The sequence below is a fragment of the Ceratotherium simum genome, chromosome 10 (assembly GCF_057802395.1).
Source record: "Ceratotherium simum simum isolate JZ-2026a chromosome 10, ASM5780239v1, whole genome shotgun sequence".
NCBI lineage: Eukaryota > Metazoa > Chordata > Mammalia > Perissodactyla > Rhinocerotidae > Ceratotherium > Ceratotherium simum.
Window position 1 is genome coordinate 71916092 of NC_141909.1, and position 17349 is coordinate 71933440.

At 38.8% G+C, this 17349-nt stretch overlaps 1 protein-coding gene across 5 annotated transcripts in view; it reads right to left on the reverse strand.

Annotated features, from left to right (window-relative positions):
• Window positions 1-17349, reverse strand: part of FRY (FRY microtubule binding protein) — a 316921-nt gene that overhangs the window by 59244 nt on the left and 240328 nt on the right. For all 5 annotated transcript variants that reach the window (XM_087436226.1, XM_087436225.1, XM_014791263.2 and 2 more), the window contains exons 36-43: window positions 15933-16015; window positions 10554-10704; window positions 9894-9997; window positions 8952-9137; window positions 6568-6766; window positions 5005-5126; window positions 2015-2202; window positions 617-711 (exon numbers count right to left, since the gene is read on the reverse strand). In XM_087436226.1, the coding sequence (XP_087292352.1) occupies window positions 617-711; window positions 2015-2202; window positions 5005-5126; window positions 6568-6766; window positions 8952-9137; window positions 9894-9997; window positions 10554-10704; window positions 15933-16015 (1128 nt within the window). The remainder of the gene's footprint in view (window positions 1-616; window positions 712-2014; window positions 2203-5004; window positions 5127-6567; window positions 6767-8951; window positions 9138-9893; window positions 9998-10553; window positions 10705-15932; window positions 16016-17349) is intronic.

Below are 17349 nucleotides of genomic sequence, written 5' to 3' on the forward strand. Positions count from 1 at the left end.
CTTGCCTTAAAAATGAAACAAGGCCCAGTGTGATATAAGATAACACCAGTGACTCAATTTCAAGCAAGATGAACTCAATTATACAAACAGAATATGGAATTGTGAATGATTTGAAATGGGTTATTAAACATTGGCAGGAGCAAAAGGAATTAAAAAATAAAAAAGATCCTAAGGTAGGAATTTCTGCAAGTAAAATCAACATTTATTCCAACTATTTTTGTAGTGATGCTTAACATGAGTTTTGTGTACATTCATTTGAAAAGTAATATTTAGTTTTAGTTTACAATGTAATAAATAGGATAATTATGATATAAAATTTGAAAAAATACTCAGATAAAAAAGAAAATGAAAAATCATTAATATTTGTATTATTTAGACATAACATTTGGTGTCTACCTTCCTGACATTTTAAAATACTTATATAATGTGTATATATGTGTGTGTGTTGTAACTTCCTTTTTCATTTAACTTAAGAAAATGTCATATATACTTTGTTAGGTCATAAATAGACTTCAAAGACTAGACTTGTTCTTTGGACTTTGCCCAAAGTCCAGGCGTCTCCCAAATATTCCGTACAGTATATTTGATTTCCAAATGTCATTAAGCTGGTTCTCACCGAGATAACACAGTTAAGAGATCACTGTTCTTCAAGCAGTCAGACAAGTTATCCACGGCAGCCTCCAAGGTAAGGAGTGCTTCCATTACATAACCCTGCCAAACACGAAAAGACAACATTTGATACTGCTTATAACTACTGGTAACTTCCTGCAGATAAATTTAATTAATGAAACTTTATTCAAATAATGGTAATATTGAAAGCTAGACAAGCATTGCTACTTCAATTTACGAAGTCTAAAAACAAATTTTAAAGGCCACTTGGGAAATTCAGATGGCTTAGAAGTTAGCAGATAATCATGAAGATTTATTTGCCTAGGTCTGAGGTCCTCAACAGATCAATCTCATTTGAAATCCAACAGGGAGGAGGCAAGGCTAAAGGGAACCAGCATGGCCCCTTGCTGAGGGGGATGCCAGGCATGTGAAATACAGAATGGCAATGTATGAAAGCCAGAGATTAAGAGATGAGGTATGAGAAGGGCTGTGCCTCAGTGGCATTTTCCAATGGCCAGAAGGAAGAAAAGAAGCTAGAGTCTATTGGCGTGCAGGCCTCCTGAGATGCAGGAACATTTCTGATGGAAAGGAAGGACTTGGCCAAGCTACAGAGCTGGTAATGCCCTTGGCTTCCAAGCTGCCCAGCTCCCCAGTCTCTGGAGTCCCTAGTCTACAGGGTCTTCTTGTGGCATCTACTCTCTCCATTATTTCTTTAGCTCGTCTCAGTTTACTGAAGGCTAACCATACAGAGAGGGGTGCTTTGCATAGATACAATGGAGATCCCTTCTCTGGGTGGGGAGATTGCACAGCTGCATCCTAGGTTGTTAGCAAAAAGACAAAACAACACAAAATAACTCCCCTATCCTCTGCCAAATAAAACCAACAACAAAAACAACAAAGAAGGAGTCACCCAAGGATTTCAGTTGTTGGCTCAATAAACCAGTATCCATTGAATTTCTAGAGCAATGCTCCTTGCAGTGATTTTTGTAAATATAAAAGTCAACCTTTAAAATTTCTTTTTTATAAGGGCCGGTCCGGTGGGATAGTGGTTAAGTTCGCGTGCGCTGCTTCGGTGGCCCCAGGGTTCACAGGTTCGGATCCCAGGCGCGGACCTACATACTGCTTATCAAGCCATGCTGTGGCAGGCGTCCCACATACAAAATAGAGGAAGATGGGCATAGATATTAGCTCAGGGCCAATCTTCCTCGGGAAAAAGAGGGGGATTGGCAATGGCTGTTAGCTCAGGGCTAATCTTCCTCACTAAAACAAAAAAAAAATTTGTTTTTATAAATTATACATGTCCAAATGGCTGGAATAATTTGCAAGAGAAAGAAGGCTCAAAGAAAGTTAACTCCTCATCTTTGAAATGAGAGAAGGATGAGTTCAGTGGTCTTTCCTTCTATACCTGAATCTCATCTCCATGTTCTCCAATCACCTCTACCAGTCTTGAGAGAAGGTCAGACAAGGCATGTGCTGACAGAGGTTGTTTGAGTGCCCGAAATATCTGGAAGGACCGACCAGCATAGTGCCTTGAAGAGCTTGCGAGGGCTGTCTGTAACGCAACTTCACTCAAGTGTTGCTCCAGATGGAAACCTAGGGCACAAAGAGGCCAGAGAGTAGGTCAGCCGCTACTCTGCCAACTCTGGGGCATCAGTTATCTGTAAGTTTAAAACAGGCTAACTGCACAGAAGTACCTCCTGGTGGTACTTACTTACCACTTTAAAATAAAAAACACATTTGAATAAATCTTAAGGAGGCATAGTATAGTAGAAAGAGTCAGAAGCGTGGAGCAAGATGGTCCTGGTTTTGGATTAGAGGTTTTGAGTCTCTGGGAAAGAAAGGTATTCTCTGTGAGCCTGTTTCCTTATCTTTAACTTGTGAATAACAGCATCTATCTCATAGAGTTGTTGTGAAAATTAAACAACTCGAAAAGTGCTTAGTACAGTGTCTGACACATGATATGTGCTCACAAATGTCTTATTATTTATTGCCCTGCTATTTTTCTACATTGCTCTTCTGTACTACTTTTTACAAAGAATACTCCTTTTTTCATAAGAGAATTTGTTAGAAACAAATTTTCAGAGGACTTGTGTATGTCGAGGAAGGCAGTTAGGGGATTTAGTCAACTCTACACACAACCAAGGCCTGTGCCAAAGTCTCTGCTCTTCAGAATAGACTATAAATATGCAGATATGTAGACACTGCAAAGAAGGCAGCCAAAATTTAAACTTTCAGCTGAATATTTATTCTTCCAATAGCGTGAAGGTAATCTCAATCATTGGAAAACCATTTGGTCAGATGGAGATGAAAATATAAGGTAAAACCCATGATTGAATTCTGGGCCATTAAACCGTACACACGCTGTGCCTCTCTGCAGGGAGAAGACCAGGCTACGAGAGTCAGAGGATGATGAAAACAGCGATTCTGCTGTCTCCATGATCTGGAGGGCCCTGTGGCACATTTGATTTTCACCGGAAACTGGACCAGGAGGGATAATTCACTGTGATTGTTCTTAGCTGCTGCTTGGCTGTTTGACCCTAGGGACATGTAGACCGTACAAGCAAATGTTCCTGCAGAATAAATAAGGGTCCTGGAAAATAGACTTAGGGTGGGAAATACAGGAGTAAACCCAGACAGGCAGTTCACAACTGAGGAATGGGTCATGTTTCAACATAGTTTTTTATGTGTTTATTTTGCTTTTCAAAACATATTTTCCTACTTAAGCCATTTTATATGTGGGGTTAGGTCCCCTGGCAATGAACAAAAGCTTATTCAAATCATAATGCTACAACTATACTAGTAGGATTGCAGAACCCCCCCAACCACTATGACAATGTCCTTTGGGAAAAGCTATTGAATGTGTGGCAGAGAAAAGGAAATAATTCTTTTCGTCTCCAGTCACACAGTGAACCCACATTTCCCAGCCTTCTTTGCAGTTAGATGTGACCTCGTGCCTGAGTTCTGGCCAGTGGAATGTGGGAAGAGGCACTGGACGCCTCGTTCAAGCCTGGCATGTAAATTCCTCCTGAGTAATCCTCCACTCGCTCGCTGTTCCTCCACCTGCTGGCTGGATGCAGAGGGACTAGTAGAGGCCTCTGAGCCTGGGGGCTGGCAGAGCCACAGAATGGGGGGTCTCTGAAGCAGCAGGTGTAAGGCTGCTTGCCAAACATCCAAACTGAACTATTATGCGATCCAGAAATAACTTTCTATTGTGTTAGGCTTCTGAGCTTGGGGGTTGTTTGTTATAGCAGCTATGCTACCCTGACTAATACAAGTGTTTCCAGGAACACATTTTATTGGGCTGTAGTGGAAACAGGCAGAAAGCAGAGATGGACAAGGAAACTGTAGTGGGTAAAAATATCTTGGGCAACATGTGAGAAGACTTAGACTCTAAGCAGCCTCAAGCAGCCTCTGAGAATACAGTATGAGGCATTCGTATATTTTCTCATTTTTATGATCTTCATACAATCAAGAGTTTTAGACAAATTAACAGTTCACACAGAAACAGTAAATTTCTTCCTTTGGGCTCTGTTCAATTATTGAGTGACTTTTAAGTGGGGAAAATATCAATATAAGAGGAATTTCAAAGAAATTCCAAAGAGGAACCTCAAAACAAGAAATGGCAATCCTATTCCTGGAATGACTTTCCCATTTCAGTCTATCAGTATATTTTGGTTTTTAGCAAGTATTCACTGATAATGAAGAGATGTGGCTAATCTGGAATGTTTCAACCTGTGGGATGTGCTAATTATCAGAGCAGCTGGGAAAGCCAATGAGCCATATTCAATATGGCCAGCCTGGTGTGTGCAAAAGGTAGAGAGAGTCGTTGCGTCATGCTGAGGAACCAAATTTAAATTTCACACACAAATCAGCTCAGGCCAAGTTGAATCTGAATGGAATTCAGCTAAGGGCTTAAATATTATGATGCTCCTATAGTCTAAATAAGAGTCACATTGTGTTCAGGATATTGAATAGTCATTGGCACAGGACTTGTGAGCAAATACTTTTAAAGTCAACAACATTTTATCATAAAATTCTTTTTTTCTAAACCAGTTTGCAAGGCTGACAGTTTCTCACAGTTGAGCCTGATGACAGTCAACCAATAAGATTTAAATAAAATTAATATTATAGGCACAGTTTAATTCTAGTGAGATAAATGAAGGAGAATAGGGACCTTGGGGAAGTTATTTCATAGAGTATAATGCAAATATACATGACATTAACTATCATTCAGTGAGGCACATCTGAAATAAGCTTCACAAGTCCCTTATGAATATTCTTCTGCTATGGATGCCAAATGCAGGACCATAGATAGGGTGTGTAGTCATATGGGGAGAATGAGCTCCATTATAGAAAAATGCTGAAAGTGGGATTCAGGGAAATAGGATGAAGTACCTGATTTGGAATCTTTAAATACAGATACAACATGACGCAGAAAATTAGTGAGCTGTTCAGCACTCTTCGAATTCTGATTTTTGGGCGTGATGTCTTCATGGCACCAAAGTGGACCAAATGCCCTTAAATAAAACACACAAAAACATACAAAATATAGCTATCATTTTGCATTTTTAAAGCCCCATATGCAGTTCTAACTCCAAAGGTGCAATATAAGTGTTTAAAATTTTACTAATTCATTTGGGGGTAAATTTCAGTCTTATAAAGCTTAAGAGCATACTCAAAGCAGACCTAGCTAATTTGTGGAGACAGACTCTTATGTTTTACTTATAAAATTAAAACCTCACAAAATTAAAACCTCTCAATTCACCAGAACAGTGTGTGGCACAAAACAGGTGCCACGTAAGTGTGTGTTAAATAAAATGACATAAAGTGTTAAATAAAATATAGATTTAGACACAGGCTTAATTTGCACATCTGAACATTTGCAGAGATAATGCTTTTATCAGGATTACATCATTAGGTTGCCAAATACCATAGAACCAAATTGAAGATACAGCTTCTGTTGTCTACTTGGTTTTCAATGGTAAGAATGGGACGGAGCCAGATGTGAGAATTTTAGAGAACACCCTTCCCAACATGTGGTGTTGACAATGGTGAATGGTGACAATAACCCTTCTTCTCCACGTAGCACTCAGGTCTCTGAAGTACCCTGTATGTAGGCACCATCAGCCCCCTTCCTAAGCTTCCTGCACATTAAATCCCATATTGAGCTGAGAGCTGTGCAGAATACCCTGAACCATCATTAACTGAGGAGAGAAAATGCTTTCCTCACTGATGCATTAGTTCAAGAAAGAAAAATCATGTGAGATACCGGATAACATAATGCAGACAAGACTTCCAGGACTTAACTCACTGAGGAAGGAGAGCACGCCCCAGCTCACAGGTGAGCATGTTTTAATACAAATACTGGACACCTCAGGGTGCCAGAAATTTTGAAGGCTTATAAGTGAACTTGTTTATTAGAAGAAACAGAAGACCTGAAAAAACAGGATCACTTGTAGTTTTTCTTGATTTTGATTCATTATTAGTTTGATTCCTTCCTCTTGTTTCTGGTTTCTGACTTCCATTTATAAATGACACTTTAGACTAGATGAGCAGACAATGGTCCCCTCTGCAGCTGTTCCTGGGTAGACCGTGGCTAATATCTTTGATTTCCAGAGCGATGTTCTTTGCGTAGTCTCAGAACTCCCAGATCCTGGCAGCTCTAATAGATGATTAAAGTCTTGTTCACTGCAGGGTGCCACTATCTCCTGCCTCCATCTGCTGCATCATCATTATACACAAAGTCTCCCTGCCCATCAACTAGCACATGAGTGGGAACGTAGACAACTTTGGCAGTGTCTGCCTTGTACACAAACTCCAGAAGATGCAATTTGCAAGAGAAAATAGGACTTTGCTAGAACACTGGGATCACTTTCCCATCTGTGTGGTTTTAAAGTGATGGCATTTTCCCAAAAAACCGACTTGAAAACAGCAGCCTGTCTCCTAACCCCTCATTACCTGGTCGTCAGAAACTCAATGAGCTTGTTTGCCTTCTCATCCGTTTCAGCAGCTGTGTCTGCATCTTCTGCCTCTTGGGTCATCTGCGGGAGGTTCCCACTGCTTCCTCCCAGACTGATGCTGGAGGAGGTGGAACTGGAGCTAAGCCCCGAGTCTGGAACTGGGGATGACTGGTCCTCTCTCAAGAAGTCAAAGCCACCTGGTGGGAGAAGGTCAAGGTGGAATGTGCTAGGCAGGACACTTAATGAGGTCAGGAGGTGAGCATACAGAAGTGTGTAGTTATTTAAACTTTTTGGAGAAAACACTTGATTTTGGCTATGGTTATGATTAAATGAGACTGATATTCTTTCGTTGCTTATGTAATAGTTGCACTGCTGTGTAAACCAGAGTGTATTTGGTAACAAAGGGTGATCTGCTATTTTCTCCTCTGGTGTTTTAACTGATACTCTCTGCAAAAGAAATGGTGTGGGTGCGTGTGTGTGCGCGCGTGCGCACGCGCGTACACCTGTGCAGGTTGATGAACGGTTCCACTATACATTTGGACCTAACTGCATTAGCAAATTATTCCTGAGAATTATATTACTTAAATATGTGGAATGATACCATTTTTGAGGATACCAGCACCTAATGGCTGATGAGTAAGTTATACATAATGTTTGGGGGTAAATGTGTCCAGAATTGTGAATATTATGTGTATATTAATATATTTGAATAAAATGTCTCATGGTAGTCAAAGAAATATGGTATAAGCAAATACTATGTTTTTTTCCACTACATATTTGCTTATCATCCTACATCTCTGGGTGTGTTATGGGTTTGAAACTGTATACACATGACCATATCTCTTTTCTCCCCCTTAATAATCATAAAAAGTACGTAGTTCTGGTGTGTCTGATGGATATACTGAATTAAGAGTGAGGAGCCCTGGGTCTGAATATCATCTCTGCCATTTATTGTGTGATCTCAGGGAGTTTATATAACTGCTCTGTACCGCAGTTTCCTATTTATAATAAGATGAAGACAATAATTTCTATCACATAGGTTTTTAGTGTGGATTTGAAAGCAACTATAGTTGAAACTAGGTGTTCAACAGATATTTAATAAATGTTTATGAAAAAGAGACACTTCCCAAACCTCTTTCCCTGTGTGCTATAGATTCAATCATTTTAGCTATCTGTTGTTTGTCCTGCCCATGGTATACTGTATTTTGTTTTGTAAATCCCCACTCTAACCCATTTTAATGCCACATCAGTGTTAATAGTGAATGCAAAACTGATGCACTCAGGGATACACAGCTTAACAGACATTACACTTTTCTCAGCCTAAAGCCATGTGCTTAATGGAATACATCCTTATCCTGGGGAGTTAGAACAGCCAGAACTCTTCAGACTCTTTTAATTAAGCATCTATGGTAAAGAGAGTTTTGTATCTCTGAGAGCTTATTGATGGATTATTTTCACCTAAGTGTAGCTCAGTTCAAAATAAAGAGCTTAAACAGAGGCCAGTGGTCCTTATATTTTAGAGTTAATGACTTCATATTTGTTTTCCAAAGAAATATGTTAATGTCTGTCAGAAGATAAGGCAGTGCTGAGTATAAGTGATGAATAAAATGTACATCCTTTTCAAGGTTATAAAGAAAGCATGTGGTGACAGATGAAAGGGCCATACCATAACCTGTGCCAATGTAATGTACAAAATAATTAGGTAAAAAAAAGTAGCCCAAGAACTCTGTTAGTTCATCATTTTAAGATATTTTAAATGTTCTGGTTCTCAATGGAAACCACTGATCAAGCCTTTTTGGGAAAGTTTTTATGAACAGCTGGACACCGCAGAGTAATTTCTTTGACTCAGAAAGCTAATGCTTTCTGTTCTCATTTCTAAGAAGAAATTTTTGGTTCAAAACAGCAATGGTTTTTAATAGACTTCCACTAATGGTGCCTTCCAGAAAAGCCAGTCATTTCATAAAGTGAAAATTTTCTCAAGGGAACTAGAAGGTACATAAGTGATACACCTGGCATCTTGGCAATGACCTGCTCTCAAGGAGATGGAGATGGTCACTGTTTTCTGCATTCTCATCCTTCGGTGTTCTAGACTGATGCCCTTGGCCAATGGACATTTTAATGTTCGATGTATCAAGAGGAAAATATTTAATGAGAGCAGCAACGTGATAATAATAAGGAAAAATATATTTAATGAAGAAGGATTCTGAGAGCTAAGTTAACATCAAGTGAAATGGTGCATATTTGTTGTACTGTTATTTTATCACTTGGAAAGTTGGGTGGGGTAACAGCATCAGAGAAGTGACCCTGGGCTCCATTGACACCTTCAGTTATCTTGTATTTGTGACCCTGTCTCAGGCTCCCTGCCACTCCTTCTTTTATTACCTGTGTAGAGATATTCAGGTTGATAAGCTGGCTGAACTGTTAGGGTCTTAGCTTCACCCATCTCTCGAGTTTGCAGGAGCACAGAAGCAATGGCCTGAAAACTGCTATTGCAGGAGAGGGCGATCAAGAGATGAAGGAGCAATTTCTTGCTGTGTTCAAAGACTTCAGGCCGGTAATGGTCCAAACCTGGAATAAAACAGTGGAATCTCTTAGTATAAACAAATTTTAAGCTCGTTTAGATTCCAGGGATAGTAAAGATTCCAAGATACCCAGAACATGGTAAAAGAATGTTTAGTTTTCTTTGTTATTGTTTGCGTTACCAACATAAAGAAGTTAGGCTTAGGAAAAATAAAATGTTTTAATCCTTAAATCAAATGTTCTCATAAAATGCTGATAGATGGACTTCTCCTGACCTCTCTGTAGCATTTGACATGGTTAGCATTCCTCCTTTTTTCTTCTCTTTCTTGGATCTCCCTGTTACTGAAGGATTCTAATTTTATTCATCTCTCTGTAACCGAACTCCCTGGCTGGCTGTTTCTCTTCTCATTTTTGCTCTACAACTTGAGTATTTTAAAAATCTCTGTGCTTGGCCTGCTGTGCTCTATATTCTTTCTCTCTGTGTACTGACTATGCCTCATGACTTTAAATTCATCACATCTAGCCAAAGACCCTTGAAGAGGCCCAACTTGTTTTGGATATCTTTATAGATATAGCATTAGTGAGGTACCACTCTATTTATATTGTAGTATTAGGACAATTTTAAAAAAGGCTAGTCAACTGAAATTTTAGAGCAGATGTCACAAAAAGGCAATGAAAAACAGAGGAGACTAAATATTTTAGAAATGAGGAAAGCAGGATGTCAATGTAAAAGGAAAGCTCTATGGATTACCTCTATAGGTTTTTGACCCTATTGGCTAGAATTCCTCTTAGATCCGGTCTTACCTAAGAAGACAGCATGAAGTAATAATGGTAGATGAAGAGCCCAATCTTCTCTTACACTGTGATCCACCACCATCTCAGTCATAAAAATTACTGCAATATTGCACCTAATCAATGAAATGATGACATTAATGCAACTTCTAAAGAGGATGGAAATATATTTATAGATCATTAAGTCACAATTAAATACAACTTTTAAGCTTTGCTGAAGAATTATGTAAGACTCTTATTTCAAGGAAATGGAGCTTAACTTCTGACGTTCCACAGAGCTCCACAAGAAGAAGAAACATCAGTTGAGCTAATCACGTAATGGAGAGTCTACTAGTCACCTAGGCAGTAAGAGCTGAGAGATGAAGAGAAATAGAAGACAAAGGTCCTCTCTTTAAGTTGCTTACAATCTAAAAAGCGTAAGAGAATGAATACCCGTATTAAGATTACATCGAAGAAAAATTCAAAGGGCTACAAGGCAGCTTTGCACATTGGTTAATATTGGACCAAACTCTGCCAATATGCTGAGAGCTGCAATTCAAGTCACACATGGTCTCTGTAATTTCAAAGGTCATTTCATTTGATGGGATGTGGAATAGGTTTCTCTCTTCTCATAGGAAGAAAAGTCCAGTAAAGCTAAGTGGTTGTTTCCCTCTACCTGCACATGATGCTCACCTGTGGAGTGGCCCCCGAGGAGTGATGGTCTCTGGGAGGTAGTCAACCAGGGGGGCCCAGCATCCTCCAGTACAAGGCATTGGTAAGGGCTGTGGCTGTTTGGTCTCTGTAATAGTCAACAACCAGCCCGTGTAGGGAGAAATTGGGTCATCTGTGGGGTGAGAAAGACAAGTGTGCTGTACTGTTTTCAGGGAGAGATTTTTCTTTTCCCAACTTGGTGTTTTTAGAAAGAATCTTACAAACTCATGATTATAAAAATAACTTTCTAACCATTCAATTTGGAGAGTATGAATTATATGATCAAATGGGTTAGAATTACTTGATTAGGTTTCTTTCATCCCTTTATTTTTTGGATACATAATTTATAGTTATTCATTATAGAGCAATGGAGATACACAAAAAGAAAAACATTAAATCATGTGAATTCCCATCACTGTGAAAACTTGCTCTTTTTCTAATGTCTCCCATCTCAGTAAAATGCAATTCCATTATTTTTAGTTTGCTCAGGTCAGAGTCATCTCTGACTTCTTCTCTCTCATATCTCACATCTAACTCATAATCATGATGGTGATGATAATAATAATAATAATAATTATTATAACATTAGAACGAACAAAGAGAGTACTTACTTTATGCCAGGCAGTGGTCTATGCATTTCACATATTAATAGCCCAATAACAGGTACCTATTATCCCTATTTTTAGAGGGGAAACTGAAGTTAAGTAACTTGCTACCATCAACATATTCAGTGAGGTCTACCTTCAAAACGTATCAGAATATGACCACTTTTCACCATCATCTCCATCACTAGTATCCTAGGCCAAGCTACCACCCTCTCTCACATGGGTTACTGCAATAGCCTCCTTCCTGTCTCCCGGCTTCCATCCCTGCCCCTCTATAGTGTGTTTTCCACAGAGTAGCCAGAGCCATCCTTTTTTTTTTAAATTGAGGTATAATTGACCAGAGCATTCCTTTTTTTTATTTTTTTATTTTTTATTTTATTTTTTATTGATGTTTTAATGGTTTCTAACATTGTGAAATTTTGGGTTGTACATTTTTGTTTGTCCATCACCACATATATGACTCCCTTCACCCCTTGTGCCCACCCCCCACCCCCACCGGCCTGGTAACCACAGTCCAGTTTTCGACCAGAGCATTCCTTTTAAAACAGAAGCTCATTCACATCTCTCTCTCTGCCTAACATCTTCCAGTGGCTCCCCTTCACACTCAAAATGAAATCCAAAATCTACACCATGGCCTTTCAGGCCTCACAAGATCTTCCTCCTGCTACTCTCTTGGCTTATCTCCTACTACCGTCCCCCTTGCTCACACTGCCGCAGTCACCCTGGCTTTCTGGCTGCTCTGTGATCAGGCGAGGCCCTGCCCAGCTTCAGGGCCTTCACGTCTACTGTTCCCAATGGCCGCGTGTCTGTAGTCTACGCAACCACATGGCTCACTCCTTTACTTCATGCAAGTCTCTGCCCAAGTGTCACTGTACCACAGAGGATTTCCATGACCACTCTATTTAAGATCCACCTCCATCCCACATCACTTGCTGTAGTTTTCCTCCCTGGCACAGATCGCCCATTCACCAGCACTGACTGCCTCCCCAACTCTATCACAAGCTCCATGAGAGCGGGGCCTTTCTCTGTTGTGTTCATTGTTGTTTCCCTAGTACTTACAACAGTATCTGGCATGTAGCTGGGGATCAATAAATATTTTTTGAATGAATTGATGAACTTCCTCAACAATATCTTTAAAGTAAGCACAGCAACAAGTTTCAGGGCGTTATTTCTTTTTAACGTTCTCAATATAGGCCAGTGGCATTCAAGACAAGCAATTCCATTTGGGGCCACATGATACGACCCAGGTATATGGTTTCAGACAAGCTGGCTTAATTCTGGGATAGGTTTTAGTGTATTAAGAGGAAGAATGTATTACATTATCTTTAGGCAATTTCTCCCAAATATAGTTTTTCTTGGTTGCCCTTTTGAAAGGTAGTGAGAGGTAGTTTATTTGATGCTGCTGGTCCAGTGTAGAATGCTGGCCTTAACAGTTAGCAGAGCTGGAGGAGGGATGCCTTCCTATTGTGAAAATTGAGGGTCTGAACAAGGATAGGCACTAGAACCAAGCATAACCCAGTTTTCTTGGCGTGTGAGCTAAGGGGGTTTCCCAGGGTAAGATCAGGACTCACCTCAGAAAGTGATTGTTGGCTCTTTCTAACACACCAAAAAATGAGCAACTGGAACCCTATAATTCTATGCCATGAAGCTTGGCCACAACAGTTTTAGCCAGGAAAAAATTTAAAGCAGGAATAATAGTCACTCATCGTAGTCCTCTCAGTAAATTACCTACAGAATATCTCACTTTCAGCAAATTAACTTCTTAAACAACTGTCCAGGATAAGTTAATCGCAAAATGCACTTCTAAGTCATTAGCTACTCCACAATAAAATTTGAAAGGGGAGCAAAAATGGGAGAATACTGAAGAATTTAAAAAAAAGAAACCTGTGAGATTTCTTAGGGAAAGGATATACTATTCTTTGTTTTAATGATGTTCTCAGATCTATATCCAGTCAGCAAAAATGTGCTGAAAAGGATTAAGTCGGCCTAAAACTGGTTTTCTACCGTTAGGTCTAAACCACTGTGATTCAGCTGCTATCCAGTTTAACTAGTTGTATCCTTATTTTGGGGTTAGACACATTAGCATACGGTCTTGGAAAATAATTCAGATATTTTAAGTAGTTTTGAAAAAAAAAGCCTACATAATATTGTAGAAAGCTACTTTATAGACTAGATCTAAATCAGTTTTATTGTCCAGTTTACTCAAGGTGGTATAGTTTTTTTAATAGAAAATACACTTAAGAGGCTGCACACAATCCTTCCTTTAGGATAAACCCAAACTATGAAGCACTGGGCCACTAGGTCTCTCCTTATCGCTTCTTACTCTTCCCACTCCTGCTGATCCCCTCAGGAATTTAGGGAGGAAATAACTGCCCTTAACATGTAACAGACACCCGGCCATAATGTTTTGGAATTGAGCCTACTAACCTTTGCTTCTCTCATGGCATAGGCTATATCTATCATTGTGTGGCTAGAACCAAAAATACATCATGAAGGACCCAGTTACCAAAGTCCTGAGGGTATTCGTGCCCTGTTAGACATGATTCTTCCTCCAAGGCAGCCAAATCAAGTCCTATTACTTGAACACCTGGAAAAGGATCTTAGCATGTATTTTATGGACCTTCTGTGATGAGGATCTGTCTGAGTAGCTGATTTCATTTTCTCTTATAATGAGTAATTTAAAATACAGTCATGCACCGCATAACGACGTTTTGGTCAACAATGGACTGAGTATACGATGGTGGTCCCATAAGATTAGTAACATATAGCCTATGTGTAGTAGGCTATACCATCTAGGTTTGTAAAAGTACACTCTAGGATGTTTGCACAATGACAAAATCACCTAATGATGCATTCCTCAGAATGTATCCCTGTCGTTAAGCGACACATGACTGTATAATCTCTCAGTGCCCAAACTATATGCTGTGAACTCATAACTTCTTTGGCTAATAATGGTAGTCATGTAAAGGATACTACTGACACATGACTCAATTGAATTAAAATTCTGTACTAAAATTTTCCCATTAAAATGCTGTTCATACTGGTACAACAAATTTATAAACATTTCTAGGTAAAATAGAGGCCATAATGATAATATTAGATTTCTTTTTCTGTCTTATCTGAATTCACAATAGTTTTTTTTCTCTTTATAAATACTTGTATAACTTTATTTTTCTTTTTGTTCATAAAGTCAGTGATCTGAATTTATATAATAATATAATTATCTCGTTTTATTATAACTATCTTGTGAAATTCACTATTTTAATATATATAAGGAATGTGAGGTTTTAATACCAGAGGGCTCTAAAGATATGTTTTCAAAATGATTGTTGGTTTATTTATTATAGTGTTTCTACCAAATCTATGACCTGTATCCAGAACAAAGAGATACTCTTTAAAGGAATCAACTGGCAAAGGACAGCAATATTCCTAATGTAAAATCCACAGTCCTAGAATGTTATGTTTTGTTATGCCTGTCACATTCTGGGGGAGTCAGGATTTGACTGCTTAACGTTTTCATGATTCAATTTTTCTGTCCTCAAATTTTGGGTTACAAAATATTTCATAGTAACCAGACTTTTCTTGAACCAACAATTCTCCATTTCTCAGCTACTACTCTTCTCATCTGTAAAATCTGGTCCCACCTAGAATTAATGGTCCATGCTCCTGAGATTCAACTGTTTGGTGTTTAGATGGTACAGACCCCTGATGGGGCACAGAAAAGAGGGAAAATACAAATAGCTTTATTTTACTCATACTGACAGTTCTAGTAAAAGTTTCATAGGAACATAGCTGAAACTTAACCTAACAGAGTATGATGATTATATATGGATTTTAGACATTCCTTCCATTGGTATTTTGAATGGTGGAGAATTGCCTATCTATGCATTAAGCATAGACTAAAGGCAGCTGAAATGTGGTGTCATTAGAGCTACTTAGCTCCTACTTCACTCTGCACATTTCCCTTAAAAACAAAACAATTCAAAACAACAGCTACAAAGGCCCTATGCACTGACTTACAAAATGAACCTAACTCATGAAATATCATATTTACGATTTCCACCAAAACAGACAAATAAATTCCACCAGATAGTTTAGTGATTTCCTAAGCATACCTAAATGTCACTGAGAGTGTTCTTTAGTTCCAGAATTTTTGTAATTTGTAACCAAGTAATACCCTTTACCTGCTCAGTATCTACAGAAGCTGTCTAGGTCTTAAACAAAATCAATAAATGCATTGACCTTTTTGGTCTTCCCAACTTCCCAAGGTACAAAGAAATTTTGGTGACAACTGTATCTCCCATTTTAGCAAGGTTTTCACTTGGCTACTGAGACTATGCCATTGAGAGATTCAATGTGAAAACAGACCGTATCCTGGGTGAGCTGATTCACAAAGCTTAAAGGTTAAAATCCACTCCCAAGATAGGTAGAAAAATTGAACTGCAACATTTGTCTTCTAATGGGACAATTTCTTACTAGCCTTCCCCCAACTGCATCACCAAGGAAAAATGCCAAGAATATAAAATATGGGTTGGAGTAGTAGTTTGTATTTTTATAATTTTGATTAGTCCACTGCTTGACTTCTTTTTACTTTTAAGATCCTGACTCTATGCTCATCTGCATTGTTGGATTAAATGGTTACTTAATATTTTGGGGCCCCTTTATAGTAATTAGAACAACAACAGTCAAAATACTCATTTCCCATTCTCCACCCATTTGCATTCCATCTGAGTTCCCACAGCCTGTGGGTACTCACTTTTATCCTCATCATACGATCCTCCGGAGCTATTGCTGTATCTTGACTCTAGGCGAGTGTGGGCTCTGATGACATTACTAAACCTTTAAACACAAGAACAACTGTCATGAGATACTGACATGTGAGTGTATGTGCTGTTAACTCATAAACACATACTATTATTTAGTGGTTGATTTTTTGGCAGCTAGTTCCAATGATGCTTTTCCTAAAGGAATACTGTAAAAAGTGTACCCTAAACATTTCTTTTTTCCTTGAGAGGGCCAGTGGTCACTCTCGCTCATAAGCACACATTCAAACCTTAAAAAGATAAACCTTTTAAGGCTAATATTTGAATTGAACTAGAAAATTATAACATTTGATTGGAAAGAAAACGGCAATGAAACTGAATAATATAAATTCCTTATTCACATGGTAGCCTGGCATATGGCAGGTGATCAATAAAGAATTGCTGAAAGATTGAACATGTGAAAGTAAATAAAACAGGAAATACACAAAAATAGTTTCATAACAAATCCTGGACTTTACCAGCTTTCAAGTTTCCCTTAAAATGATCTGAGGGTTTTCAGGAAAAGGTACTAGTTGGGGTGTAATATAACCAGAGGGGGTCTTTCTGTCTGGTCTATCTTGTGGTTTAAGAAGTAATAATAATAAAAAGAGTTGAAGTATAGTAACTTCACACAAATTATTTCATTTAATCCCACTCACTCATCTTTGAGATATGCATTATTTACTTTACAAATGAGGGAACAGGCTGAGTGAGGTTAAACAACTTGTCCAGTGTCAACCAGAGGAGAGTGGCCGTGCGGGGATGCCTTTAGTGCCATGCTTCCTCCAAGCAGGCAGAACACGGGATTTTAGGACTGTGCTCTCACTCACTGGCTCTGTGACCTTAGCCAAGTCCTTTACCTCCTTAGGGACCCTGTTTCCACACCTGCCAAAAAGGAATAATAATAATACTTCACCATTTATTTTGTTGGGGTTGTGGGAATCAAAAGAAATGATGCAAGAATGTTTCCAAAACTGTGAGACTCCATCCAACTATATAGTTTTAATTATTATACTTCTACCTTGGATTTCTAGAATACCTTTTCACTTCAGGGCACCACAGACTTTCAAATTAATAGTATTTGAATATCATCCAAAGACCTATATAAGGTAGGGCAAGGGAAGTGTGGGTGATATGGTATGTCTATACTTATTTTATATTAATGATACAAAGCAGGTTTTATCAACTTAACATTTTCAGCCAAAGCAAAGAATTAAGGCTATCTAGAAATATCTGGAAAACTCAAGCCAAAGTAGGTGTGTGGCCCCTACATTACTGACTGGGTGTACTGCCCTAATTGACAGTAGATCAACACTATTTCTCTCTGGATCATTGGAAAATGCAGGGCTACAGCTGTCTTCACCAGTGTAT